The sequence below is a fragment of the Salmo salar genome, chromosome ssa03 (assembly GCF_905237065.1).
Source record: "Salmo salar chromosome ssa03, Ssal_v3.1, whole genome shotgun sequence".
In the NCBI taxonomy this organism is placed as follows: domain Eukaryota; kingdom Metazoa; phylum Chordata; class Actinopteri; order Salmoniformes; family Salmonidae; genus Salmo; species Salmo salar.
In genome coordinates, this window is record NC_059444.1 from 68410690 (window position 1) to 68428300 (window position 17611).

At 43.7% G+C, this 17611-nt stretch overlaps 1 protein-coding gene across 2 annotated transcripts in view; it reads left to right on the forward strand.

The window, feature by feature from the left end:
• LOC106601329 (microtubule-associated serine/threonine-protein kinase 1) overlaps positions 1-17611 on the forward strand; it is a 60257-nt gene that overhangs the window by 39199 nt on the left and 3447 nt on the right. For both annotated transcript variants that reach the window (XM_045715170.1, XM_014193449.2), the window contains 20 exons: positions 1361-1597; positions 2422-2631; positions 3198-3299; positions 5038-5170; positions 5302-5369; positions 5776-5852; positions 6050-6258; positions 6383-6521; positions 6647-6779; positions 7398-7563; positions 7653-7754; positions 8163-8285; positions 12428-12537; positions 13811-13971; positions 14140-14411; positions 14510-14740; positions 14950-15179; positions 15367-15489; positions 17110-17246; positions 17382-17569. In XM_045715170.1, the coding sequence (XP_045571126.1) occupies positions 1361-1597; positions 2422-2631; positions 3198-3299; positions 5038-5170; positions 5302-5369; positions 5776-5852; positions 6050-6258; positions 6383-6521; positions 6647-6779; positions 7398-7563; positions 7653-7754; positions 8163-8285; positions 12428-12537; positions 13811-13971; positions 14140-14411; positions 14510-14740; positions 14950-15179; positions 15367-15489; positions 17110-17246; positions 17382-17569 (3151 nt within the window). The remainder of the gene's footprint in view (positions 1-1360; positions 1598-2421; positions 2632-3197; positions 3300-5037; positions 5171-5301; positions 5370-5775; positions 5853-6049; positions 6259-6382; positions 6522-6646; positions 6780-7397; positions 7564-7652; positions 7755-8162; positions 8286-12427; positions 12538-13810; positions 13972-14139; positions 14412-14509; positions 14741-14949; positions 15180-15366; positions 15490-17109; positions 17247-17381; positions 17570-17611) is intronic.

Here is a 17611-nt window from a genome sequence, read left to right on the forward strand (position 1 = left end):
TGGTAGGGCGGCTTCAAATCAAATCAAATCAAACTTTATTTGTCACATGCGCCGAATACAACAGGTGTAGACCTTATCGTGAAATTCTTACTTACAAACCCTTAACCAACAATGCAGTTCAAGAAAGAGTTAAGAAAATATTTACCAAATAAACTGAGTGTAAAAAGTAACAATAAAATAACAACAATGAGGCTATATACAGGGGTTACTGGTACCGAGTCAGTGTGCAGGGGTACAGGTTAGTTGAGGTAATTTGTACATGTAGGTGGGGGTGAAGTGACTATGCATAGATAATAAACAGCGAGAGAGCAGCAGTGTACAAAACAAATTGGGGGGGGGGGGGTCAATGTAAATAATCCGGTGGCCATTAGGTTAATTGTTCAGCAGTATTATGGCTTGGAGGTAGAAGCTGTTAAGGAGCCTTTTGGTCCTAGACTTGGCGTTCCAGTACCGCTTGCCGTGCGGTAGCAGAGAACATTTTTGGGGCTTTCCTCTGACACCGCCTAGTATATACTGTAGGTCCTGGATGGCAGGAAGCTCGGCCCCAGTGATGTACTGGGCCGTACACACTACCCTTTGTAACGCCTTACGGTCAGATGCCGAAAGGTTGCCATACCAGGCGGTGATGCAACCGGTCAGGATGTTCTCAATGGTGCAGCTGTAGAACCTTTTGAGGATCTGGGGACCCATGCCAAATCTTTTCAGTCTCCTGAGGGGAAAAGGGTGTTATCGTGCCCTCTTCACAACTAGTACCAGTCCTACTACAGAGTCCCCTCCTCTCCCCTGGACTGAGTCTGATCATGGCTATGGTGGAGACAGATCCATTTGGGAGTGAAAACTGTGCTTTTTCAATACCCTGGCAGACATATTGAGAAAGCAGCATCGATGAATAACAGAACATTTATAACCATGAAATTCAGTGACAGAGATAATCTTCCCATCCTTCCATCCAACCTTGTCCTGATTGTTTTAAGCAGGGATGCCAATTGGGATTGATTTGGGATTGAGCCTGTGGTTAGTGGTGAATGTCAAGTCCCATTGCTTTGACTCAGCAGGTAAATGAGTCTGTGTCTGAAAGAGACAGATTAATGTAGCAGACCCTGGTGCTGTGCTCACTTCATTAGTGTCTCTCTCTGTCTCTCAGAGGTGAGACAGATGGATTAGGTTAACTGTCCCCACTTCCCAGTATAGCCACTACCAGTGCCACCAGAGTACATTAGCTATGGTTCTGGCCAATACAATAACTGGATTTCATGTATGAGAGAACATCAATTTTCATCCTCTTTTGTCTTCTGTCTAACACCTCCACTCTTCCTCCCTTCTCTTTCTCCTCCTTCTCTCTCTCTTCCTCACCCTCCAGTCCTCCAGCTCGTCTCAGGAGCGGCTGCACCAGCTGCCCTTCCAGCCCACCATGGACGAGTTGCACTTCCTGTCCAAGCACTTTGGCAGCACGGAGAGCATCACCGACGATGATGGGGGCCGCTGCTCACCACACATGCGACCGCGCTCCCGCAGCCTCAGTCCTGGACGCTCCCCCTCCTGCTATGACAATGAGATCGTCATGATGAACCATGTGTACAAGGAGCGCTTCCCCAAAGTAAGACATGACACACACACACACACACACACACGCACACGCACACGCACACAAAACATAATTGTCTCTCACACTTTCAAGTGCAAGTAAGGATAAGGATTGGTTAGAGCAGACTGGTATCAAAAGGAAGCAGGTTATGGTGTTTGCTCAGTGTGGTACTGTATGTCAGAGAAAGAAAACTGTCTTCTGTCCTCCCGGGTGGGGCAGTGGTCTAAGGCACTGCATCTCAGTGTTGGCTGTGCCACCAGAGACTCTGGGTTCGAGCCCAGGCTCTGTCGCAGCCGGCCGCGACCGGGAGGTCCATGGGGCGGTGCACAATTGGCCTAGCGTCGTCCGGGTTCGGGAGGGTTTGGCCGGCACGGATGTCCTTGTCTCATCGCGCACTAGCGACTCCTGTGGCGGCCGGGCGCAGTGCACGCTGACAGGTGTTTCCTCTGACACATTGGTGCAGCTGGCCTCCGGGTTGGATGCGCGCTGTGTTAAGAAGCAGTGCGGCTTGGTTGGGTTGTGTTTCGGAGGACGCATGGCTCTCAACCTTCGCCTCTCCATGCGGGAGTTGTAGCGATGAGACAAGACAGTAACTACTAACAATTGGATACCACGAAATTGGGGAGAAAAAGGGGTAAAACAAAATAATTGGAAAACTCTTCTAATGAAATTGAGGGGAAATGAGGCTGTCTCTTCTCTGATTTGTATGTCAGGAGTTATGAGTGATGGAAATACCACGGCTCAGTGGAGCAAAAGTGAACTATTGCAGTTTTGAATGTAAAATACGAAATGGGTAGAACTCTCCTGACTCTGTTTCCTGTATCTCCCTCTCCCAGGCCACGGCTCAGATGGAGGAGCATCTAGCAGAGTTCATCAATGCCTTCTCCCCTGAGAGCGTGCTGCCGCTGGCCGACGGGGTCATCAGCTTCATCCACCATCAGATAGCAGAGCTGTCCAGGGACTGCCTGTCCAAAGCTCACGAGGGCCTCATCACCACTGTCTACTTCTTTGAGCTGCAGGAGAACCTGGAGAAGCTGCTCAATGATGTGAGTCACAGAAGCACTGCAACTATAAGGCTAAGATGTCATGATAGGGGCCAGGACAGGTCAGTTCTGGGGTTATAGAGCTGCCCATAAGCCAGTCTTATGTTGCAGTGTATAACATCAGCATAGCCCTGAGTGGAATTGTCTCAATATCAGGCTCTTCTCAGGTCTGAGTGGCCTAGCTGCAGGCTGCTGAGAGGCACATTTAGTTCCTATCATCTCATTTCAAATGACAGCACTACGCCTTTCAGTAGGATAAGAACGAGTAAAATAGTAAAATAAGGCTAATTGTGTAATAGTGTGTGATTTGTCTGAGCAAATAGAAGCTATCAAGGAACATCATCTGCACCCCTGGTTTGACGGGTTGAGTAAATTGGTCTGATTATTCTGGGTTGCCAATATTCTGTTTGATTGGATTCGTTTTGCCTGGAATGTGACTGTTCTCACATCCAATGTTGCTGCCAAGCTTTGATTTATTTAGTCGTTTTCTGTCTGTCGCTGTCTGTCTCTCTCTCTCTCCCTCAACGTTTCTCTCTCTCTCTCTTCCTCTATCTATTTCTCTCTCTCAGGCGTACGAGCGATCAGAGAGCTCAGAGGTGGCCTTCGTCACAGAGCTGGTGAAGAAACTCCTCATCATCATCTCTCGCCCAGCAAGGCTGCTGGAGTGCTTGGTGAGAGCAGAACACAGAACTCTCAACACAATCACAGTCATGGTAATGGTCATGGGAGTGTTCACAGTCACATTCACGCTCCATGGCCCCACTAATTATTTAACAGACCATATCCCTGGCCTGGACCAAAGACAAATTCATTTCCTTAAATAAATATGAGCACAAACAGTCATTATAAACAGTTAAACAGGGGGTTTATTACACAGTAGGGCAAAAATACTGAGCTCCAACTAAGCACCTTGATAAAAGGCCCAATCTGACTGTCTAGCCATTCCATTTGCATTTAGATTAAAATTCCATTTGCCTCGCTACAGTATTACAAATACCAGCGGCCCCCTGAAGTGCTGTCTGAGCCTCACAGACCGTGACTGTGTCATTTAAAGTTTGAGCCTGTGTGTGTAGCCCAGACTGACTCAGGGTCTCTGGCAGAGCAGTAGTCCTGTCCTCTGGGTGAACGCAGCCGGCAGGCCTCATAAACTTGGCTTCCATCCAACCTTTTTATGTGCGTAAAGGACAAGTTGGATAAAAAAATGTCATGACAGGCCTGATGGAAACGTTAGTCAAGCCCTTACAAAAAAAGTTTGCAATTTTGAAACTGCCCGTAAAAGTGCAGTAACTGCAGTTGACTGTGGTATTTTGGATGCAGTAATTGTAAAATAACTGTAGTGTACTGCAGTTGAACTGCAGTTATACTGCACTCTAACTGCTAAATTACTGCTGTAAATAAAACAGTGTTATTTTGGACGCAGTATTTGCAGCATACTGTAGTTATACTGTAGTCTAACTGCTAAATTACTGCTGTAAATAAAGCAGTGTTATTTTGGACGCAGTATTTGCAGCATACTGTAGTTATACTGCACTCTGACTCTTTTATGCTTAGATTTTGAAATAATAACCCATCAAATGGAAGTTAACTTGCAAGAGTCTTGCAATGACATGTTGTATGGTCCTCCCACTACAACTCGTTGGGGAAGCATGCAGTTTATTAGGCTACAGATTAAATCATTTATGATGAACTTCACAGGGTGGTGAAAGTGCAAGGTCATGAGCTTGATGATCCTTTCCAATAAATATCTAGGGTCTTATTCTGGTGACATCATCATCGATGCTTGGGTGCTGTTTGACAAATAAAAATGATGTCGCTCTTTTGTCCACAATAATCTCATCAACTCAATTCTGGACCTCGAAGACAGTTCTACTGCATTATTTTCATTGTTCCCCTCTAATCAGAGACTGATTTAGACCTGGGACACCAGGTGAGTGCAATTAATTATCAGGTAAAACATAAAACCAGCAGGCTCCGGACCTCGTAGGTTAAGAGTGTAATACCCATGATGTAGGCTATGCGTGTGCTCTAGCCAACATCGTGCATGACACAGATACAGTACTGTGCCAATACCAGAGTGGGCACACTCGCTATATAAAACATTTTGAGTGAGAAAATCATCAGTAGAGTTGAAAATGTGATGGAAACCCATTTAACTAGTATTTTATATTTGGTACATGCATAGCCGCGGGAAGTAGGGGTGCTGAGGGTGCTGAGGGCCCCCTTGAAAAATCTGAATAATTATTTGAAAAAAATGTCTTCAAAAAAGTAGTGCAATGGGCCTTTACTAATCCAGTATTAGCGGACTGATATAGCGTCTGTAGTGCGGGCAATAAAATTAGTTATATCTTGATTAAATTAGTGTTATACCTGTGTCACACTGAATGTGGTCCTCCTGTTCCTGTCCCTCAGGAGTTTAATCCAGAGGAGTTCTACCACCTGCTGGAGGCAGCAGAGGACCACGCCAAGGAGGGACACCTGATGAAGACGGACATCCCTCGCTACATTATCAGCCAGCTGGGACTGACACGAGACCCTATAGAGGGTGAGCGAGAGAATGAGTCCGAGAGAGAGAGAGAGAAAGAGGAAGCCTTGACTTGTGTTGACTACTGTTGCTCTCTCACTCTATGTATTGCTGAAATGCAGCTCATATGTACTCCCTCTGTATGTCCCCAGAAATGGTGAACCTGGACAGCTACGACAGTGAGGGACCTCTCACCCCAGAAACAGACAACTCAACAGAGGTGAGAACCTTGTCCCTACTCCACCTCTTCCCAGCCCGCCCACCATCAACCACCCTCTCCCTCTGTCCCTTTGGGTTAAGTCCAAGGCCCTGCTGACTCTAATGAATATGACTGCTTCCTCTGCTAATTACTTGGCACAGTGGACATTACCCTACATAATTGAGTCCATTTGCTTTGATTATAGTCTGAAGTCAAAGCAGGATATTCTCTAGTGCCTTGTAGGCCTGCAATCAGCCCTCCTTCAACCATCAGGACAGGTGCCAAAATTCAGCTAACTGGACAAAAAGTCAGGAAGACAAGGGTAGCACTGGGGGAGAAAGAGACGACGTCACTCCTGTGGGCTTAGTGTTGGAGGTCTGGCCAGATCCAGTCTCGTCTTACCCTGCTGTCATGCTCTCTCCCTCAGGGCAAGATGAGAGCTATGAAGACGCCCGAAGAGGCTGACTTCCAGACCATAAAGCTCATCAGCAATGGAGCCTATGGGTGAGTGTGGGTGTGGGTATGGGTGTGAGTGTGGGTGTGAGGGTGTGTTCACGCATATGAATGTTACATAAGTACATGTCTCTGAGCCATCTTGTTGATGTCCATTGAATGGTTTTAGGAGAAAACACTGGATTTACTCAGTAAAATGTGTAAAAAATCTGATTATTAACTGTGTGTATGCGTGTGTGTGTCTCCAGGGCTGTTTACCTGGTCCGTCACCTGGAGACCCGTCAGCGTTTCGCCATGAAGAAGATCAACAAGCAGAACCTGATACTGAGGAACCAGATCCAGCAGGCCTTCGTAGAGAGGGACATCCTGACCTTCGCTGAGAACCCATTCGTGGTCTCCATGTTCTGCTCCTTTGAGACCCGAAGGCACCTCTGTATGGTCATGGAGTATGTGGAGGGTAAGTTAACACAGTAATATACTGGACACCATTACTTGTCTGTTTAGGACAAGAGCAGCATTTAGGACACTGCTGGTGATGGGAATGTTAGCAGTCAGCCTGATCACGTGTTATCCGTTGCCAGGGGGAGACTGTGCCACCCTGCTGAAAAACATCGGGGCATTGCCTGTGGAGATGGCGCGCATGTACTTTGCCGAGACCGTCCTGGCACTGGAGTACATCCACAACTATGGCATCGTGCACCGCGATCTCAAACCAGACAAGTAAGACCTCACTTGGGTTGGCATTGAACAATTATCATATGGGACTCATTGGAGTGAACTCAAAGTTTGATTATATTACAAACACGAAGAGTGTTTCAGGTAACCTTTGATCTGTCTGTCCCCAGTCTTCTGATCACTTCCATGGGGCACATCAAGCTGACTGACTTCGGCCTGTCTAAGATGGGTCTGATGAGCCTCACCACTAACCTGTACGAGGGCCACATTGAGAAGGACACCAGAGAGTTCCTGGACAAACAGGTGTGTACTGTATATAGAGCAGAGAAACCCACCACAGCATACACAACCTTGGCAGGAATTCAAAATGAATTTGCAGTAATATATTTACATTTCTACATTTTCCATAACCATTCAGACCAAAAAAACTGTAGCTAATCAATTTGTATGTATTTATTTCTAGACAAATATAATAAATACATGCTGAGTTTATAAATGTGTGCATATAGTTGTCAAACCGTGAAGAAATGAAATGATCAACATCAAACAAAATCATAACCAAATATGCCTCAGTTATTATAATCAACTGTCTTTTCAGATGTTTTGTTTTTCCCACCCTTTAAATGGTGCTACTTCAATTAAATCCCCAATTATTTATTTGCTCGGCTTTCTCACAGCCACAGATCTGTTAGCATTTGATGAATAGCCATCTGCACATGAAAACACAACGTGCAAAGCTTTCATGTTTAATCCTGGCATTCTCGCATTGATCCCCTCAGCTTGGCAGAAATGTGTATTGGCCACACATGTCTCACACTCACATTTAGAGAGAGACTGGCCTTTGCATCTCACCAGTAGTGTTTTATCCATAGATATGAATACAGAGCCTCATAGGAGCGCTGTGGTTCTCCCCTCCATCAGGTGTGTGGCACGCCAGAGTACATCGCCCCGGAGGTGATCCTGAGACAGGGCTATGGGAAGCCAGTAGACTGGTGGGCTATGGGCATCATCCTCTATGAGTTCCTGGTGGGCTGTGTGCCGTTCTTTGGAGACACGCCTGAGGAGCTCTTTGGACAGGTCATCACAGGTGAGAGGTCGGGGGTTAGTGGGTTCATTAAGCAGCATCTTAAAGCCATTTTGAAGCCAATGCAACTTATCTCTGTCTGTCTCTTGTAGATGACATAGTGTGGCCAGAAGGTGAGGACGCTCTTCCTGCCGATGCCCAGCATCTGATCGCTACTCTGCTTCAAACCAACCCACTGGTCCGACTGGGCACAGGTCAGCATAAACGTGCATGTTTATAACATGCTTAACATCAGACGTGTGCTGTAACAGAGATGGACTGAACTGCCTATTCATAGTGAAAATATAGATTCACTCAACAACCCACATCTTATCTCTCTCTCCCCCTCTCTCACTCGCCCTTTCATTCTCACTCGCCCTTTCATTCTCTCTCTCTCTCTCTCTCTCTCTCTCTCTCCCTCTCTCGCTCACCCTTTCATTCTCACTCTCCCTTTCATTCTCTCTCTCTCTCTCTTTCTCTCTCCCCCTCTCTCGCTCGCCCTTTCATTCTCACTCTCCCTTTCATTCTCTCTCTCTCTCTCTCTCGCTCTCTCTCGCACGCACGCTCTCTCTCTCTCTCTCTCTCTCTCTCTCTCTCTCTCTCCTTCTCTTTCGCTGCCCCAGGCGGTGCATTTGAGGTGAAGCAGCACTCGTTCTTCACTGAACTGGACTGGAACAGTCTGCTGAGACAGAAGGCTGAGTTCATCCCCCACCTAGAGTCAGAGGAGGACACCAGCTACTTCGACAGTGAGTCTCTCTCTAACTGCACTGCTACCTGATCACATGGAGGGGAACTGTGCTGATTTGTTGCATTCTTAATGTATAGAATCACCATAAGGCAGTGGTATTCAAACTTTTTCAACGAGGACCCCATTCTCTTCTCCAGAATTTCTAGGGAACCCATTTTTTTGCAACAATTTCTCGTGACCCCAGCCCACCCCACCCCTAATCTATTGACAAAACCTTAATAGGTAAATGTTGATTTTTACGTCAACGAATAACCTTCAATAACATTTGAATCAGAAAGATCAGTGCGAAGGCCAAATTACAGAGGAATAACTTTTTGAGGTTATTAAATCCTTTCAGTCTTGAATAACCCCAGGGCTTGATGGCATACCGGTAGAGGTATATCAAGCCTTTTTTGATATATACTAAAAGCTCAATTGTTAGATTGTTTTAACTACTCCTATAGAAATGGTAGTCTGTCAGGTACTCAGCAGGAAGGTCTGATTTCACTATTATTTAAACAAGACCCAGATGGCAAATATAAAGACCCAGTCTATCTAAAAAACTGGAGGCCCCTTACACTTCAATGTTGTGATGCAAAAATACTAGTGAAATGCATAGCACAATTAAAAGGGTTTTACCAGGTATTGATCATCCTAATCAGACAGATTTTTTACATGGACAATACATTGGAGATAATATACGACAACTACTAGAAATAATAGAACATCATGAAACATTTAAGAAGCCAGGCCTGGTATTTATAGCGGATTTTGAAAAGGCATTTGATAAAGTAAGACTTGATTTTATTTATAAATGCCTGGATTTTTTCCATTTTGGTAATTCTCTTATAAAATGTGTAAAAAATAATGTATAGCAACCCCAGGTGTATATAGTAAATAATGGCTACTTCTCAGAGAGTTTTGAATTGTCAAGAGGAGTTAAACAAGGGTGTCCGCTGTCACCATATCTATTCGTTATGGCCATCGAAATGTTATCTATTAAAATCAAACCCAATAACAACATTAGAGGATTAGAAATCCAAGGCTTAAAAGCCAAGGTATCCATGTATGCCAATGACTCAAGTTTTATATTAAGTCCGCAAGCTAGATCCCTGCAATGTCTCATTGAAGATAACTTTTCTGTACTCTCTGGGCTAAAACCTAATTATGATAAGTGTACAATATTACTTATTGGATCTTTAAAAAATACAACTTTTACATTACCCTGCAGTTTACCTATAAAATGGGCTGATGGTGAAGTAGACATACTTGGTATTCATATCACAAAATATATAAATAAGCTCTCCACAATGAATTTCAATAGAAAACTTGTAAAAATAGACTAAATCCTGCAAGCATGGCGAGGTAAATACCTGTCTATCATATCTCAGTTTACTCACTTACTTATGGCGCTGCCTACTCCTGATGATTTGTTTTTGAAATCATATGAGCAAAAAATATTTCGCTTTATCTGGGACGCTAAACCAGACAAAATAAAACGTGCCTATCTATTTAATGAATATGAATTGGGTGGGTTGAGATTATTAAATATAAAAACACTAAACCTCTCTAAAAGCTTCACTTATTCAAAAGTTTTATTTGAACCCTAAATGGTTCTCAAGTAGATTACTAAGAAAAGCTCATCCATTGGTTAAAAATGGCCTTTTCGATTAATTAGAAAATTATACTTTTTTCAAAGTATCTCTCTTTTTCAAGCTGGCTACAATTTCAATTTCATCCTCCTGAAAAGATAGAACAAATATTATAACAAATATTAAGGCTGAACTCAAATGTGCTGGTTGATAAAACACCTGTATTTATGTGAAAGTTTGAAGTTTGGAAAGGGTATTTTCTTCTTTAATGATATTGTAAATTGGAATGGAAGAGTTATGTCCTTCATGGAGTTAACAGAATTGTACGGGAAGGTCTGCTCGATCCAAGAGTACAACCAATTGATTACAGCATTACCCCTAAAATGGAGGAGGCAGGTGGCAGCGGGAGGAGGTAAGGAACTGGTCTGTCTGCCCAATATAAAGGATAAAAACTGGCAGAAGAATAAAAATAGCATAAATAGGAAAGTATACCAGTTTCATTTGAGGACCAGGATGTTGACAACTGTGCCATACAGACAGCAAAATAGCAAGATAGTAAGATTCAAGACTTTGTGCTTTTCAGCTAAAAGTATACTATAGAATTCTTGCCACCAAATGTTGAATATTTGGGGAATAAAATCATCGAAGCTCTGCAGATTTTGTTGTGAGGATACAGAATCAATAGACCATTTATTTTGGTATTGCCCTCAGGTAGCCTGTTTCTGGTCTCAGGTTCAGGAATGGCTGAAAATGCATAGCATTGATCTAAAATTGACCCTAGAAATAGTACTGTCAGGAGATCTGGAGAGACCTGGTCAGTCAATTACTAATATACTAATACTCTTGGTAAAAGTATTTATCTTGAACTCGCAATCTGTGGATTCTATTCGATTAGATAGATTGAAATTGTACGTTAAACATCACAGCATAGTTGAAAGATATGTATTGCATAGAAACCCGAAGTGGGTGGCCAGCAGAGATAGATGGGATGGGCTAAGGGAAGCTGAGGGTTTGGATGTGGAACTGGAGACAAGTGGGAGTGGAGTTGCTGTGCGGGAGATAGAATGATGGTCAAAGATATATATATTTTTTTTTAAGTCAAAATAAAAACATAATAAAAAGTACATTTGAATGACACTGGGGGGTAGTGTTTTTACAACTAATGCCGGTTTGCCTGAGGCTGATGCCATGCAGGTGTTTGTACACATGCATATACACACACTCTCATTCAAATAAACGCATGCAAGAACAAACACATACATGTAATAGTGCCAGACATGCACACAAACATATACAGTTGGGATTGCTGCTATGATTTTAGTTGTCCTTGATGTCCTTTGTTTAAATTATTATTAAAAAATGTTTTGCATTGTTTGCTGTTTTCATCTGTCTTTTCCTTTTTTCTCTTTAGTTCATTTTCTTGGCTGTTGGTGCATTGGGGGGTTCTTGGGGGTGGGGAATGGAATTAATTGTATTTTATATATTTTTTCTTTCGTCTTGTCGGGACTGTGTGAGGGGTCTCGAATGGTTGAGGGACAGCTATTGGGAAACTGTGGGAGGGATTTTGGAGGGTTCGGGTTCACGTTTTTTGGCCTGGAGGGAGATCTGTCAACGTGCCCTTGAGCAGGGCATTAACCCTGGATGCTTCTGTGTGTCGCTCTGAATGGGAATCTGTTGGATGACTGGTATGATGTAGTTGTTGACTGGTGTGATGTATGATGTAGTTGTTGACTGGTATGATGTATGATGTAGTTGTTGACTGGTATGATGTATGATGTAGTTGTTGACTGGTATGATGTATGATGTAGTTGTTGACTGGTATGATGTATGATGTAGTTGTTGACTGGTGTGATGTATGATGTAGTTGTTGACTGGTATGATGTAGTTGTTGACTGGTATGATGTATGATGTAGTTGTTGACTGGTATGATGTATGCTGTAGTTGTTGACTGGTATGATGTATGATGTAGTTGTTGACTGGTATGATGTATGATGTAGTTGTTGACTGGTGTGATGTATGATGTAGTTGTTGACTGGTATGATGTATGATGTAGTTGTTGACTGTTATGATGTATGATGTAGTTGTTGACTGGTGTGATGTATGATGTAGTTGTTGACTGGTATGATGTATGATGTAGTTGTTGACTGGTATGATGTATGATGTAGTTGTTGACTGGTATGATGTATGATGTAGTTGTTCAATGTAAGTATATTGTATGTTTCAATATATTCAATAAAAAAACAAAAAATTAAAAAATAATTAAAAAACATTTTAATCGCTTTTCAAAGAAACCAATAAATGAAATTACTTAATAAAATTGTATTTCTCAAAAAGGTTTGCATATTGTTCTATACAATAATCTTTACTCTTTGTTCCTAAAAAAAATGGTTTGGTCACAACCCCGACTTTGAATACCACTGGCATAAGGGATAGAGATAAGAACTAGCTGTGTTTGGAGCTTTGAGGCACTTGTCCATGCTATTTGTCTGTTTTCATTTGTAAGTGTGTGTGTGTGTGTGTGTGTGTGTGTGTGTGTGTGTGTGTGTGTCATGTCCTCTTCCGTCCCCAGCCCGCTCGGACCGCTACCACCACGTCCACTCTTATGATGAGGACGACACCAATGATGATGAACCTGTCGAAATCCGTCGTTTCTCCTCCTGCTCCCCTCGCTTCAGCAAGGTCAAACTCTACACTTACTCATCCTTACCTTCAAACTTAAATTAAACACAGTCTCAAATAGCCGACCTGTCCATTTTAATAGCCGGCCAACGGTACACATTTCAGCAAATAAACACCCGTTTCAAATAAACGCTGGGTCTAAATTAATTGTTTACAGCATTACCATGAATTACCATGAATTGTTTCCAATGTTTAATGTTTAATTTGTTACATTAAATAATTCAGTAATGTCTCGAAATAGTGATGGCAATCATCAGTTTTTATCACCAGTAAGAAACTGCTAGCCATTGGCTGCTAACAGATGAGAACTGCTAGCCATTGGCTGCTAACAGATGAGAACTGCTAGCTAACTGGCAAGCACAAAAACTGTCAACAACTTTAGAAATACAGACCCCCAGAAATCAGCTGTTCGCTCTAGTGACAAAAGTAAGAACTGCAGAAAAAATGCACATTAAAAGGGGAGAATAATTATTCTGTCAAGGGTGGGAGTTTTTATACATTTTTATTAGAGGCATACTAAGACAAAATAAACGTGGAACAGTGTGTAAATGATAGCACATTAGTGCAGGAAATTAAGATATTGATTAAAATACTGGAAGTGAATGCTTGAATTAAACAACTTAGTAAGCAAATGAGCAAACGCTGTGTGCATTTAAGGAAAGAGACTCATGACTCAAATAGAAGCCTGTGTCTAATAAGAGCCTGTTGTGTTCAGTGATTCAAGCAAATAAACGCCTGGGCTATTAATTGATGTTTACTCTAAAACCTATACTTCGGCCTAATCAGTTCTTCTGTCTCACCTCCCTTCTCCAATACTCCTTGCTGAACTAGATTAACTTGATGCCCCTCATTATAAAAGTCTTGGCCATGTAAACGTGTCTTCTCTAAAGCCTGTCAGTGAATCTCATAATCCTAAATTCTCATGATTCTTTCTTTTAAAATGGTTTCAGTGGCACAATTAGCTTTCACAGATTAGTCAAGAGGGGGAGATCTGAGCAGAAAGAGACATACGTCTGAGCCAAGTGACTTAATGTGACTATCACACATGGTAGACTAAGTCATGAAAGAACCTCTTTGGTAACCTTGGATTTTATTGACACACATGCCTCAGACATATTTATCTTTCTGCTCAGATCTCCCCTTCTTGACTAATCTGTGAAAGCTAATTGTGCCACTGAACCTATTGTAAAAGAAAGAATCATGGGAACATGTGTAATTTTTCCCTCTGTGGGTGCTGAAAGCTTATGCGTCCTCTCTCTGTTGGGAACTACAGGTGTACAGCAGCATGGAGCACCTGTCCCAGCTGGAGCACAAGCCCCCGACGGTGACTCGGCGGGAGCACAAGGGCCCCAGGGAGGACCGGGCGGCCAAGAGAGAGAGCCTGGGCAGCCTGACCTTGAGAGATAAGAGCTGGAGGACAGGATCACCTGAGATGTGAGTATGACCACTACTGTACTCTGACTAGTACTATTGCCCTCTTACCTTGCATAACAAGTAGGAAATGTGACATTGTTGGTCCTCATTATCAAGGCTCTCATCATCATTACTCATTGTTTGTTTTGATAAATACAATAAATCTATTCTGTGCTGTGTTGTGTGTAGGAAGCGACTGTCATGCTCAGAGTCCTCCTTCACTGAGAGTGACTCCAGTCCTCCATCTGGGGCCCGGCGACGCTTTTCTGCCCTCATGGACACTCACCGCTTCGCCTCCCCACTAGAGGCCGATCCTGAGCTGCCCGTGCCCACCAGGCAGCCCCCAGTCAAGGCCAGGGGCACCTCTCTGGAGGGGGCCATGGGCACCACATCCATGGGCACCACATCCAGCCAGGGGGATTTTAGGAAGGAAAAGGAGGGCAACGGGTTGACTGCTGGAGGTGAGGGCATTTGGCATTGGATATTGGATGAATCCTGGCTTGACATACACTTTGATACCTACATGATATTATTCCTCCATCTTTCTGCTCTGCTCCAGACAAGCTGCTGAGGCCAGCTGATGTACCAATGGGAGTCATCCCCAGCCCCAGCAGTACTGTGACTGCTGGGGCCACAGAGCCCCAGGGGTCCCGGGCCACCAACGAACTGGTCCTGAGGAGGGTCCGCCACAGCCAGCTCTCAGCTGAGGGAGAGAAACGCAACTCGCGACCCGTGACCAAGGTCATCAAGTCTGCCTCCACCACAGCTCTGTCTGTCATCATACCTACAGGTGAGGAGATGGAAGGCAAGGGAGTGTGAGAAGACCGGGTCTGTCTGTTGCTAATGACAATATTAATGTTAAACAGTAAAACGGTTAACTGGGCTTGTTATGGAAAATAGTAAATTTCTTAAAGATTATCTATTGCTTTGACCTTCAATTGACTTATTCAGATGTTTTTTCTCACACTTTATTCCTGTGATTCTCTCCCCCCTCCTCAGTGGAGCAGCATGGTACGTCCCCCCTGGCCAGCCCCATGTCTCCTCGATCCATCTCCTCCGACCTGTCGTCTCGTGACTCCTCCCCCAGCCGAGACTACTCACCCACGGTCAACGTGCTGCGTTCTCCCATCACCATCCACCGCTCTGGGAAGAAGTACGGTTTCACCCTCCGAGCCATTCGAGTCTACATGGGAGACAGTGATGTCTACAGCGTACACCATGTGGTCTGGGTGAGACAGCGATAGAGATTATATGTTCTGTGTTCATTTCCATGGAGAAAGTAGTGTTAAGTAGACATCACTCTATTGAAGAAGTTCTGTATCATAACAAAGCATCGCTACAATTGTAGTGGAAAAAACGGACTTGTCCAATAGCATGATGACTTGTTTGATTGATGTTGATCTGTTTCAATCACAGCATGTGGAGGACGGAGGCCCTGCCCAGGAGGCGGAACTCTGCGCTGGTGACCTCATCACTCATGTGAACGGGGAGTCTGTCCACGGGCTGGTGCACACTGAGGTGGTGGAGCTCATTCTGAAGGTGAGAGGAAAGAAACAACGTGTTTTTTTCTACAGTATAGAATACAGGTGAAGCCTAACGTACACTGTGTGCACAATTATTAGGCAAGTGAGTATTCTGATCTTATCATTATTTCTATGCACATTTTCCAACTCCAAACCATATAAACTTGAATGCTTATTGGATTTAATCATTTTCAGGTGATATGTATTTGTGTAATGAGGGAGGGTGTGGTGAAAGTGAATTACACCTTATATCAAGGTGTGCATAATTATTAGGCAGCTTCATTACCTCAGGTAAAATGGGCCAAAAAAGAGATTTAACTGACACTGAAAAGTATTTTTTTTTTTAAATGCCTTTCAGACGGATGCAACACTCTTGAAATAGCTAAACTTTTGAGGCGTGACCACCAGACAATCAAACGTTTTGTTGCGATTAGTCAACTGGGCGAATAAAACGCATGGAGTAGAAAAGGTGCTAATTAACTGCGAAAGACTTGAGAAGAATTAAACATCAAGCTACCAAGAACCCATTATCCTCCAGTGACACCATATTCCAGAACTGCAACCTACCTGGAGTGTCCAGAACTACAAGGTGTCAAGTGCTCAGAGACATGGCCAAGGTCAAGAAGGCTGAAACACGACCACCATTGAATAAGATTCACAAGTTGAAGCGTCAAGATTGGGCAAAGAAATACCCGAAGACAGATTTTTCAAAGGTTTTATGGACAGATGAAATGAGAGTGACTCTTGATGGACCAGATGGATGGGCCCGTGGCTGGATCAGTAATGGACACAGGCACCACTTCGAATCAGGCACCAGCAAGGTGGAGGAGGGGTACTGGTATGGGCTGCTATTGTTAAGGATGAGGTAGTTGGACCTTTTCAGGTTGAAGATGAACTGAAACTGGAAGATACTTTCTTCAAGCAGTGGTACAGGAAGAAGTCCTCAGCATTCAAGAAGGCCATGATCTTTATGCAGGACAATGCTCCATCACATGCATCCAAGTATTCCACTGCTTGGCTAGCCAGCAAGGGCCTCAAAGATGCCTGAATAATGACCTGGTCCTCTTCCTCACCTGACTTAAATCCTATTGATAACTTGTGGGCCCTTCCCAAACGTGAGATTTACAGTGAGGGAAGACAATACACCTTTTTGAACAGCATTTGGGAGGCTGTAGTTGCTGCTTCAGCGAAAGTTGATCGTGAACAGATAAAAAAACTGACAGACTCCATGGATGGAAGGCTCATGGCAATTATTTAAAAGAAGGGTGGCTATATTGGTCACTGAATATTTTTGAAAGGCCAAAAATTTTATTTGATTGTCATTTTGTGTTACTTATTTGTTACACTTACTCTAAAAATTGAGAATAAAAAGTGAGTTGGTAGAAATTATTTTTGTAATTTAGTTGCCTAATTATTGTGCACACTAATAGTTGCCTAACACTTATATATTCCCCTGAGAAAGGCAAAACTCACTATTCCTTTGTTAAACATTCAGGTTTGAGATGCAATAACATTTTGGATTGACTGAGAGCATTGTGTTTGTTCAACAATAAAATGAATCCTGAGGAATACAATTTGCCTAATAAGTGTGCAAGCAGTGCATACTGTACGTGTTTTGTTTCCGTTGTTTCTCCAGAGTGGAAACAATGTGACGGTGACCACCACGCCCTTTGAAAACACCTCCATCAAGATCGGTCCTGCCCGCAAGTCCAGCTACAAGTCCAAGATGGCACGGCGCAACAAGAAGACAGGGGCTAAGGAGGGACAAGAAAGGTACAAGTGGGTTTCTCTGCACAGCAGATGCTACACTATGATTTCAGATGAGCGCTCTAGAAAATCAATGTCATTGACTCTGTTCTTCTAACTCTCTCATCCTCCCACCTCTCTCTTTTCACTTCTCACTCGCAGTAAGAAGCGCAGCTCATTGTTCAGGAAGATCACTAAGCAGTCGAACCTGCTCCACACCAGCCGCAGCCTGTCCTCTCTGAACCGCTCTCTGTCATCAGGGGACAGCCTCCCAGGCTCCCCCACCCACAACCTCTCTGCCCGCTCCCCCACACAGAGCTACCGCTCCACCCCCGACTCCACCTACCTGGGTCAGTATGAAGGGCAATACTCTACCTACATTACTGTACAGC